Source organism: Apodemus sylvaticus, chromosome 4 (genome assembly GCF_947179515.1).
Source record: "Apodemus sylvaticus chromosome 4, mApoSyl1.1, whole genome shotgun sequence".
Classification (NCBI taxonomy): Eukaryota; Metazoa; Chordata; class Mammalia; order Rodentia; family Muridae; genus Apodemus; species Apodemus sylvaticus.
Window position 1 is genome coordinate 65,790,512 of NC_067475.1, and position 12,541 is coordinate 65,803,052.

The window sequence follows — 12,541 nt, forward strand, 5'->3', positions numbered from 1 at the left end:
TCAGGCTTGGCAGTTCACACAGTAATCCCAGCATTTAAATGGTGAGGCAGGAAACTGACGTAAGCTCGAGGCCAACATGGGCTGCACAGGGACGCCCAAGGCAGGCTGAGCCACGAGTGAGCAAATGAATCCTACCCAAACAGATTCTTCTCCAAGAGAGAAGGAAGAAATGATTACTACCAGATCCAAGAGGGAAAATTAGCATACACCTCATAGCTATTCAGGGTAAAAGAAGACTTATTATTAATGAACCTATGCCAACAATTTGAAAATAAGTCAGTTAGGTAATGTGCCATGCAGGTTTTTCTTGTTTTGTTTTGCCAACTCAACACAAACCACAGTCATCTGTGAAAACGCCACCATCAGGTTTTCCTGTAGGCAAGTCTGTGTTGGCATTTTCCTTACTGATGTGGGAGGACCGCAGCCCACTGTGGTGCTGGGCTCTATGAGAAAGCAGGCTGAACAGCAGAGCTGACCATGGTGGTGGAAGCACCGCCTTAAGGTGTGGCTATGGGTGTGATGCCCTGCCCCCTTACCTGCAGTCTATCAGGAGAGCTAGCCCTGCCCCCTCAGTGGCTGTAGCATTTCGGGGAGCACACCCTGCACCTTGCCTAGAAAGCATGGTGGAGCTGAGTGCGGAGCAGGAGAGGGAACCCCGCCTCCTGCAGAGAGACACTCGAAGCCTAGCCAAAGCGGTGCTTGGGAACCGCTCTGGTGATGTGGACAAGGGAGATCCCACAGGCTGCGCAGCTCAGCTGCCACCCTGGCCCAGATTCAGGGCTCTGAGGAGGCCCACCCCAACCTCTGTATCATCTGTGAGTGGCAGGGACACAAAGAATGGCCAGTTCTGCTGATCCAAAGCTGCAGGATCTCCTTGACACCGCACAACAACAGGTTAACCAGGAGGAGCCCAGGTGCGGATCCAATATTTCTGACATCACAGAAGCTGGAGGCCTCAAACTGACCAAGGACTAACTGCAATGAACATTTGCAAGCAAAGAATTGTAGACAAATGGATATACTGTGGGACACACTGACACACTACAGCTTTTACGAGGTGATATTTTCTATGCTTGGTTGTGTGTGTGTGTGTGTGTGTGTGTGTGTGTGTGTGTGTGTGTGTGTTCTATTTTGGGAAGAAGGTTTCAAGGGTAACGGGGTGAATATGAAGAGATGGAAAGAGGAGTGGGATTGGGGTGCATGATGTGAAACTCGCAATCAATAAAATGATAAAATAACATGGAATAAGGATTTCTATTATGAGAAAGAAAGGAAGAAGGCAGGCAGGCAGCAGGCAGCAGGCAGCAGGCAGGCAGGCAGGGGGCAGGCAGGCAGGCAGCAGGCAGGCAGGCAGGCAGCAGGCAGGCAGCAGGCAGGCAGGCAGGCAGACAGGCAGCAGGCAGGCAGGCAGGCAGCAGGCAGGCAGGCAGCAAGCAGCAGGCAGGCAGGCAGGCAGGCAGGCAGCAGGCAGCAGGCAGCAGGCAGCAGACAGGCAGGCAGGCAGGCAGACAGCAGGCAGGCAGGCAGGCAGGCAGGCAGGCAGGCAGGCAGGAAGGCAGGCAGCAGGCAGGCAGGCAGGCAGGCAGGCAGGCAGGCTGAGTAAGCCAGGGGGGAGCAAGCCAGTAAGCAGCACTCCTCCACGGCCTCTACTTCAGCTCCTGCCTCCAGGTCCCTGCCCTGACTTCCCACAGTGATGAACTACAGTAGTATGATAAAACAAACCCTTCTCTCCCCACCTTGCTTTCGGTCACAGTGTTCATCAGAGTACTAGACAACTAGGACAGATGGGATCTCTGAAACACAGTTTACCAAAGCACAATCCAAACGAAACTAAAATAATTAAAAGAAGACTAAAATAGAATAATTTCTAAAAAAGATTTAAACTTGGGAATGATTATGATGATAAAGAGTTTATATCTTGCTGTTTGGAAGGAGTATATACCCATTATGCACAACATCTTTGAGAAGAAAGAGAAAGGTACATTCCTGTCATAACATTTTTATCTATAATACCTAAAAAACTGGAAAAGCAAACAAGTAACAATAAATAGCACAGGTAAAAATAATCCAAAAGTCTAAAATGCAAAGCTCTTCAAAATCTGAAACCCCTTGAGAGTCAACATCATGTCACAAAAACAACTAAAATTCATAGGCCAGTCAACATTCAGATGCATTCAAAGACTTGCATCAAGTTACCTTCGGCCTACTCATGCATGATACATAGGAAAACACGAATGAACCTCATGCCTCCACCTGGGCCACATCCCCAAGATGTGAATATTCCAAAACCAGAATGTCTGCACTGGGGATGAGCGTCTGACACTCAGCACTGAAGTCTGCGCACGCTCAGTGTGCACAGCCAGAGTGGAGACCACTCGGCAGTGAGACAGAAGACACTAGTGACAACGTCGGCATGAACCAGCCTGAACTATTGTTCTGGTAAGAGCATGCCTACGTATTAATTTATCTATAGTGGCAGAGGCAGGTCTGAGGTGGCTCGGACAAGGAAGTAGAACAGAAGGTGAAGCTACAGAGGGACTTTAGAAGGACAGTCACCATGGTTGAGGTTTTTGCTATCATTTTGCCAAAACTGGATGAATTCTAGCATTAAAATACTTGTCGTTTTTATATGTTTACTGCCTTTCAAAAACCCACGCTCTCACAAAGTGACCACAGCACTCTCCCTCATTTGTCAGCATTTAATGCTGTAGAGAGGCTCAAGACAGATTCTACTACTTGATTTCTGAAGACAGCAGCTTCAGAAGGAAGAATTACAAACACTAGAGTGTGGCACATCGGTGTCAGTGCAAGGAGCTCACTGTGCCTGTGCGCGCTCCCTGGGGACCCAGGGCGGGTGTACTCACTGGCAAGACAATCATTGATGTCCTCCTCGCAGTCCATGCCGCTGAAGCCAGGAGGACATTCACACATGTAGCTACCCTGAGTGTTGTGGCAGATGCCGTGGTTCATGCACGGCCTGGAGACACACTCATCAATGTCAACTGTACATCGCTGACCTATGAAGAAAGGTAATGAGTAGCCAGTCTTTGGAAGAAAATTCCCACAGAAATCAAGGCATGGTGTAAGCTTAGGTAGGCGTGAGTTTCCGTGCACTGTGAGTTTAGGGTGTTTTGATGCTGGAGGCCACCTGATTGGTCCGACACAGGAAGTCCAGGAAGGGCCTTTATCCCTGAGAAACTCCCCCCTAACTGCTACTCAGAGCTTGAAATTTTTTGGGCCAGAGGGTCTCAGCTACTTGAGGGACTATCAGTTGGAATCTGGGAAGGTGCTGTGAGCCCTTCCAGCTAGCAGCCCCTTACAAAGACGACATGCTTCAGCTTATGGCTGGTTTTAAGTGTCAACTTGACACAGGCTGGAGTTATCACAGAGAAAGGAGCTTCAGTTGGGGAAGTGCCTCCAGGAGATCCAGCTGGGGGGCATTTTCTCAATTAGTGATCAAGCAGGGAGGGCCCCTTGTGGGTGGTGCCACCTCTGGGCTGGTGTTCTTGGGTTCTATAAGAGAGCAGGCCGAGCAAGCCAGTAAGGAACATCCCCCCATGACCTCTGCATCAGATCCTGCTTCCTGACCTGCTTGAGTTCCAGTCCTGACTTCCTTTGGTGATCAACAGCAATGTGGAAGTGTAAGCTGAATAAACCCTTTCCTCCCCAACTTGCTTCTTGGTCATGATGTTTATGCAGGAATAGAAACCCCGACTAAGAAGCCTCCCACGCTATCTGAGGGCCCGACTGCTTTATTTAATGTGCAGAAGGCATCCAGCACCGTTACCTTGCCAGCCAGGAGCACACAAGCATGTGAAGCTCTCATAGTTGGGTGCCTCTTTACACACAGCAGCATTCTCACATGGGTTTGGGGAACAGGGGGCCAACACTGTTTGACAATTCTTGCCTGGAAAACAAGTGACAGTCTGTGATAAAGAATCAACCAAGGAAAAGAGGGCACCCAAGACTGCAAACACAGATGTGCTCAGAACCCCAGGTACAGCAGCTCAATGGAGGGCCGTGACCCTTCAGAACAGTTCTTCATGCTCTGGTGACCCTAACCATAAGAGTATTTTCATTGCTACTTCGTAATTGTAACTTTGCTACTGTTATGAGTTGTAATGTAAATGTCTGATGTGCAGGGTATCTGAGATGCACAAGATCCACGGGTCGAGATCCACAATCTGCTCTAAGATCTGAGATACCTGCTCCTTCCAATACTGGCCCAATGCAGCTAACCTGGTGACTGTGGGCAGCTCAGTTACCTCTCTGAGCCTTCCCTAGCATGTCAGGGAGGATTTCTGTGGACTATGTGGGAAGTGCTCACAGTCCTGTCTAGCACTGAGTGAACACTCAGCCTCTGCTGGCTGCTTCCCCCACACCCACCCGGCTGTTACCACTGGGGCCGGCTCTATACACTGTACACCTGCATCCGTTGCCAGGCGAGCTCTACTGCTATCATGGGATGCTGACATCTGCCTGCCAAGGAGTGCTTCCTGCCTTAGAATACTGAATTAAGGCTTAGAGAAAAATAAAAGTAAAAATGATTTCACTAAAAAGAGGATCAGGGTATGTTTTAAAATCACATTAGGTTTCAGAAGATGAATTCTAGATTCAATGCTTCAATTCTTAGGATTGGTGGCAAGTGCCTTTACTCACTGAGGGATTTTACAGGATATTGAGCTGTTTCTAAAGTCAAGTTACAACAAAGTCAACTCTAACAGTCATCCTAAAACTTTGTATTTAGAGGAAAAACACAATTCCATGAATTTTCTCCACAATATTGTGTCACAATGTCAAAAGGAAGGACCTGCTAGGCCAAGTAGGTACTGGGTTCTAGACTTCACATAGAACTTTCAAACCCCACCCAGTGAACACAGGGCCCCGGGTTCTAGACTTCACATAGAACTTTCAAACCCCACCCAGTAAACACAGGGCACCGGGTTCTAGACTTCACATAGAACTTTCAAACCCCACCCAGTGAACACAGGGCCCCGGGTTCTAGACTTCACATAGAACTTTCAAACCCCACCCAGTAAACACAGGGCACCGGGTTCTAGACTTCACATAGAACTTTCAAACCCCACCCAGTGAACATAGGGCACCGGGTTCTAGACTTCATATGGAACTTTCAAACCCCACCCAGTAAACACAGGGTTGGGGGTGTGGGTCAGTCATAGAGCCCTTGAGGGTGACCCACAATAGCATGGGCCACTCAAAGGCTAAAAGTTCACCCCAACATGGGTGGTGACTCAGGAAAGCTGCGTCCCTGAAGCTTACAAGGGAGGGGCAACTGCAAAGAGAAGAATAAGTAAAAAAAAATATAAATAAATAAAAACAACAACAAAAACAATACAATACAAAGGAGTCACAAGGCCCTGGGATCAATCCCCAGCACCAGAACAACAAACAAACAAAAACCAAACACTAACAAGCATAAATGAAGGAAGCCGTTTCCCACCACGGTTCCTCAGAGCTCGAGATGTAGCCTCGGAGGCCATGAGTAGCACACACTGAGTCCCCAGAGCAGCGGACACGCGTGTGTTTGCACTGCCGGTCACAGGACACACACCCTCCGGCCACGCCTGTGGCTGCAGTACCCACCTGTGTAAGGCAACGCGCAGCGGCAAGTATAGCCGCTAATGTCATCAACACAGGTTCCTTGGTTCAGACATGGGTTTGAGGCACACTCGTCTATATTGACCTGGCAGTTGTAGCCTGTAGGAGGAGGAGGAGGGAAACATGGATTCACTGAAGCTGTCAGCCTCTTACTACCTCAGTTACTGAGCAGCTCTCCTAGTGGTGGCGATGGCACTCACTTCTTTGGGTCACAGGAGCGCCTGCTCATTCGGTTTAGTCTGGGGGCTCTGATACAGTCAATGGTTGGCCAGAACTGAGGAGGAGTGCCTGGCTCAGGCCTAATGCTTCTCCTTATAGAATTGGATTCTGTGTAATGGACTGAGCCCTCGCTATGCTGAAAAGCATGCCACTCTACCTAAACATGGGCCCTTTAACGGGAAGTCTCTAGTCAGAAAATGGGCAAACTCATGAAGAAAACCCACTCTTCCATCAGTGAGGTATGTCCTAAAGCCTCAAAAGTAGTTCTCTTATTTCAGGACAGAAAATTTATTTCCACTAAAAGATAAAAAAGAAAGAAGAGTGGGACTAAGGCAGGACAGTCTTCGCACCTCCAATGTGGCCCAATAGGACCTGTAAAGATGGCGAAGCCAGAGCACTGTGAGCAAACGGGGACAGGGAGCCAGAGGTTGGGGTGTAGAGGCATCCTAAATCTGTCTGGTGCCGTCTGGGCATCCTTTCTCTGAAATACTTGGTATCTGTGCTGGACAGTTATGTTACTGTGATACACACTAAAACCATCTGACAGACGGAACCTCAATGAAAATGCCTATAAGTCCTGGCTGTGGCAACCCTACAGAGCATTTTGTAATTAGTGATCAATGGCAGAGGACCTAGCTGTCAATTGGGCTGCTGCCATCCCTGGGCTGGTGGCCTGGGGTCTGTAAGTAAGCAGGCCGAGGAACCAGGAGGCAGGCCAGTAAGCAGCACTCCCCCATGGCCTCTGCGTCTGCTCCTGGCCCTAGGTTCCTGTCCACTCTGAGTTCCCGTCCTGACTTCCTTCAATAATGAATAGTGACATGGAAGCCAAATAAACCCTTTCCTCCCCAATTAGCATTTGGTCATTACTATGTTTCATCACAGCAATAGCAACTCTAAGACAACATCAGCAGTGTTTAGGATTTTCAGGGGTGGGATAGAGTAAAGCTTCTTACAAATAACAAGCTACTTGAAGGACGTCATTGAGTCTCTCTCCAGGATTCCTCTACGTACAACTGATGGTGAGTTAATACAAGCTGTTAGAGGAATACTGAACATGAGATAAAGTTCCCTGAGCTCTCATTTCATGCTGCTGTTCAACAAGTTCCCGACTCTGGAACACTCCACATTTGGAGCTAGGGATACTCAACCTGTAATCAAATTGAGTAGTTCTAAAACCCACCAACGTGTCAAATAGCCCAAAACTAGGAAAACTGATTGTAAAATATTTTTGAGACATGTACTTCTGCCATCTCTTTCTCCAGAAGGACGCGGGGAACTAAGTGTCCAAAACAGCTCATGTGTCAGAATTTGCTGGAAAGGCCCTGAGCGCAGCGCAGCGCACGACCCAATGGCGGCCAGCACGACACTCTCATCAGCTATCTGACTTACTGTAGAATCAAGCCCTGGGCAAGTTGCTTACAATTAGACACTGGAACTTAGGCTGTCAGGCAGCACGTACCTTTACCCACAGAGCCATCTTGCCAGCCCCTAAGTGGAGTCTTTAAGTATTATTGTCCCCACGGTTTAATCTCCTGGCAGGCTAAAGGTAGAACGATATCTACTCTTGTTTTATCTACTCAAAAATACTAACTGTTCAGCATGTTTACTGTCTTAGCAAACTACAGCAACAGAAAGAAACGGAAACCAAGACATGGACAAGGGAAGACAGAGCAGGCACAACATTTCACCTTTGAACCCCTTCTTGCAGGTACACCTGTATCCATTCACCAGGTTATTACACGTTCCTTCATTCTGGCATGGGTTAGAAAGACACTCATTTTTGTCCACATCACAGTTGACACCAACCCAGCCTGCATCGCAGAGGCACTTATAGCTGCAAGAAGACAGAGGTGTTACTATGCAGTTCAAAGGTACAACTGAAACATTTTGGGGACAGGATCTCACTCTGTTGCCCAGGCTAGCCTAGAACTCGCTATGTGGTCTAGGCTTACCTCAAACTCATGGTAATCCTCCTGCTTAAGTCTCCCTACTACAAAGATTACAGGCATTAGCTCATTTCTATTTTCCTATGGACCTATTCTGGAATCACCATCCCATGGTAAGAGTCATGAATCCATCATGTTCAGTTAGGAGACCACCATGATGCTTCCCTGCGAACACAAGCTATGGCCTGTCACATATACCAGGGCACTCACTCTAAAGGAACCATGAACGCCAACAAAGCTCAGGATCTCAGTGTAAACTAGACATCAGAAAAGCAGCCACTCAAGCCTGCTGAGGATTGGCTGCAGGCTTACAGGTCAGCCACGCTTTCTCCAGATCAAAACCCTGCCTCAGAAAGCGTGGTGTTGAGCAAGAAAAGCCAAAAAGCTGAAGATGCCTGAAATACATATAATATCTGACTTGAACATCATCAGGACTTAAATGTTAGATCAGATCAGTCAGAGAAGGGGAGCTGGGAAGTGGGGGGAAGGATGGAGAGAGAGGGGGGGGGGAGGAGGGAGAGCTGTGGAGGAGTGCTTTGCAGATCTCTTGCTCTAAAACCATCCCGTGCCACACAACGCTGAGGGCATGCAGACTGCAAATGCATCATGACAGGCTCCATGACAGACAGGGATAGGCCGTGCTAGGGTATGTGTGGGGTGTCAATCTACAACACTCGTCAGATCTCAATCCTGTAATATAAAACACAATTGCTACATGCATGATTCCTGGACCCTCCCATGGGGTCCTCATGAATTACTTATGTAAAGGAGACAGTCCTTATTTCTCAAGGAAGTTCTCAGTTCGAGAAGACAGGCCAGCTTCTATAGACAAAGCAATGATCTAAAAGACTTTGACACAGACCATCAAAACCTTTACCTAAATATCAGGTCAAGTTCCCAACTGACAGATTCAAGCAGTTGTGTTAGCTTCCTGCAGTTGGTTGTAAGCCAACTGGCTTGGCCCCGGGCCAATCAGTCCCTACTAGCTAGCCAGAGGCAGCTACTCACCCACTGAGCCCTCCGGTACAGTTTCCATGGATGCAGGGATTGCTCAAGCACTCGTTCACCTGGGAGTAGCAGCTGGGGTGATGCGGCCCCTCGGGGCATAGACACCGGAAAGCATTCACATCGTTGATGCACGTTGCACCCTTGCGACAGGGGTTGGAGGCACACTCATCAATGTCAATGTTGCACCTCTGCCCTGTAGAGGGGTCAGGGACCAGGTTACTCACACTGAAATTCTCAAGGGGCGGGGTTAGCATGATGAGATGCATATGCAGACACTCTCCACGGAGGCAGGCTGTAAGGTCCCAAGGTCTAACACGGAGAAGCAAGTCACACCATGCAAGGACGGCTCGAGGAGCAGTTGCAATTAATAAGGAAGGGGAGTGGCTGAAAACAGCAGGTCGAAGCCGCAGCACCCCCAGGAAGCCTCATCTAGTTTAGAACTTCAGAACTTCACAAGCATTAAGGAGAACATCAGAAGTCACCAGAGACAGCTGCCCCTCCTGGTGCTGCCGTGTGTGCAGGCAGAGCTCTGCCTCACATGCATTCTGTCACTTTTCCTCAGTCAGGGTTTTACATTTCTATCTCTGGTTAATCACAACTATCTGGGATATGAATGGACTGCTAGTTTAATGTTAAATTGATAAAAATAGATACTTTGGTTTCCTTCCTAGAATAGGGCTAATCCACTTTCTTCCTCTGTAAGTAGTCTGTAAGCAAGCATTTACTGCCCTCTAATAATTGAGAAAAACACTTCAGCGACTCCTAGTCTAGGCCAGTGGTTTGCAAACTTTAATGTACAAATGTCTCTTTGAAATGTGGTTTCTAAGGCTGGAGAGATGGTTCAGTGGTTAGGAATGTGGGTTGCTCATACTGAGGACCGGAGGTCAGTTCCCAGCACCCATGTTAGATGGCTCTCAAGAGCCTGTAACTCCAGCTCAGGAAATCCAATGTCCTCTTCTGGCCTTCATAGGCACCAACAGTCAGTCAATCAATCAATCAATCAATCAATGTATTTTAAAAACAGTGACAAATTTCTAGGTCCCATTGCCATAGACTGTGATGGCTTGAACCACATTTCATATGTTTATGTGGTTCAAACACTAGAGCCTCTAAAAGTATAGGTGCTGGCCGCACATGAAATCAACATGGACATGGTCTTGCAAGAACACAGCCACGACTGAATTTTGAAGGCCTGTCTGCTATGGCCTTCATCACCGTTGCCTTATGCTGCATACAATACTACTGGCTAAGCATACAAATGTCTTTTTATATTTCCAGTAGTTGAGAATTAACATTCTGAAATACTTCGAAATTAAACTTTTCCCTTAGCATTGGTAAAATGTAGCAACTATTATGAAGGAATTTATGAAGTTCAAGAACACAGTGCTCGGAATCAGGTTTGAGGGTCTTTTTCTTTTTTTAAAAAAAATTAAGAAAGAGTAACACTACATTTATTTAGTTCAAATGTTCCAAATAAGAAGCACACCCTTTAAAGTAAGGAATTAGCAAGCTGCCAGCCTCCCACGCATAGTGAATCACCTCTGGCGACTCCTGTGGTAAAGACCTACAGTCTAGGGTGGCTGCCATGTTCCTCTGTATGTCTTGCCTCAGTCTTCCAGGTGTTCAACATGAGCCGCCTTGGTTGTTTTTAATCTGTTTTTTGTTCTCTCTCTCTTTCTCCCCTTCCAGCCCTCGCTCCCTCTCTCCCTCCCTCCCTTCCTTTCTTTTTGGTTGTTGTGCTGGTAATGGTACTGGGGATAAAACTTGGGATTTGCAAGCACTCTTTCAAGGAGCCTTGTCTCCAGCTAAACAATTTCCAAGATAAACTTTCAAGCCATTTTGATTTGAGTTTGCACCAGCCCTACTTGCGCAGTGTGTGTAGGTTGGCAGTTACTTCTGTAGTGTTCTGTTGTCACACGGTGTCCACTGGGTATCAGAAATGGCTAGTGCCATCTCTGTACTTTGTGGGGCTCAGTGAGGATCAACATGAGAAGTGCTGTGTGTTTCTTGCTATTCACAGCAGATTAGTCAGTGTATGACAGATGATGGCACGCTGTGGTGTGGACCTCGGGGTCCAGGCTGGATATTCGCTTGCCAGTGTGTCCTGAGAATCTCTTCTGCAGTAACTACTGCCAAAGGATGAGAGAGGGTCGGTGCCTCGGGGGGAATGCATGCGCTCTCTGTAGCTCATGGGCTTATCAACCTCCATCTCTGCGGCCACATTTGTTAACTGAGGACCGAACAACTCCATTTATGGATGGTTAGGGGAATTTAGGAAGATGTAGATCTGGGGGAGGCTGGGCTTTTTGTTTGTTTTCTGGAAGACTGTATTTGGTTTGTTTTACTTGTTGGGTTTTGTTGTTCTTGTTTTGGTTTAGGTTTTGGTCCTTGGGCTCAAACCCAGGGCCTCGTGCATGCTGGGAACACTCTGCTGCTGCACCTCAACTCAGTCCTGGCTCTGCTCTTTGCTTTCGTTGTTTGCTTTGCATTTTGAAACACGCTCTTACTAAGCTGCCCAGCTGATTGAATTCAGTCCACGGTCCAGGCAGACCTTGGACTTGTGACCATCCTGCATGAGCGTCAGAACAGCTAGGATTATGGGAGTGTGCCACCAGGCCTGTAATCCAAACACTACCCGGGCTTTGGAAAATGGAAAGGAGTTTATAGGATCACATGATGCCAGACGTTCTCCCATCTAATCCGAGCATCTAGAGCTTCTGGGAGAACAGGGAACAGCCTTAAGAAGACAAGAGACAAAGGCCTCCCTCGGATTTTCGAAAGCTCCTATGAAAACGGTGGGGGAAATAATTAAAATAGAAGGAAAAAGCCCCAAATACCTCACAGTTATGGCTCATGACTCTTGGACATTTCCAGCAACAGATTTACAAAACAGCCTCTTGGACCAGAAAACAGTTCCCAAGAAGAGGGCACCACCCAGCAACCAAAACATTCCATCTCTTGGCTATGCAGTTTCATGCTACACCTTATGTTTATTTTAGAGTATTTTTAGCCTACATGCCCTCTCTTTGACCCTGTTGATTTGCTGAATGTTAAAAACAGACAGAATATGATTCACTGACATTTAAAAAACTAAATCCGGTGAGAAGCCTTACATAAATCCCAAAGGAAACTATATGGGCTGCCCCTTGGCCATGCAATGGGAACAGGCCTGGGCTCTGGGGTCACATGCCTGGGGCAGACCCCTGATTGCAGGGCACTGGGAATATCACCCTGCCTCTCTGCCCTCTCCTCAGTACCACAGGAACAGCAACAGCTGTGCCAACTAAGTGAGATGGGGCCAGCATCTTGGTTCCTAGCTCAGAAGAAGCTGTTCACACAAATTAGACATTCTCTTCCCGTGACACTTAACTACACTGCACTTCAGCAGGTTTCTGTATTTAGTTAGCGCCCGAGTATCTGGGAGAACAGCTTTCAGGATGCCCAGCTTCACCGGGCTACCTCAGTCACCAGGAAGAACTGAGGTCCACCAAAGCCACAAATGTTCCTGGCATGCCATACCACTGGCGTAGAGAAACTGAGTCCTAGCATTCTCTTCACCTGGCGCTGGCTGTCCTTAGGCTCTGCCAAAAGCTCTGAAGTGGGCTGCTCAGCTGGGGAGCAGATAGCCATACGGCAGTCGCTAGAGTAATGCTATGTGTCTACACAGTGTGGGGATGCCCAGAAGGAGCAAAATATACAGTGTATCCCAACGATGGGACCTTTACCATGACTAGGTACCAGTGCGGGCA

At 47.8% G+C, this 12,541-nt stretch overlaps 1 protein-coding gene across 1 annotated transcript in view; it reads right to left on the reverse strand.

The window, feature by feature from the left end:
• Notch2 (notch receptor 2) overlaps window positions 1-12,541 on the reverse strand; it is a 134,620-nt gene that overhangs the window by 30,443 nt on the left and 91,636 nt on the right. Inside the window, exons 13-17 of the mRNA XM_052179657.1 lie at window positions 8,793-8,985; window positions 7,527-7,672; window positions 5,605-5,718; window positions 3,788-3,907; window positions 2,865-3,017 (exon numbers count right to left, since the gene is read on the reverse strand). Of these exons, the coding sequence (XP_052035617.1) occupies window positions 2,865-3,017; window positions 3,788-3,907; window positions 5,605-5,718; window positions 7,527-7,672; window positions 8,793-8,985 (726 nt within the window). The remainder of the gene's footprint in view (window positions 1-2,864; window positions 3,018-3,787; window positions 3,908-5,604; window positions 5,719-7,526; window positions 7,673-8,792; window positions 8,986-12,541) is intronic.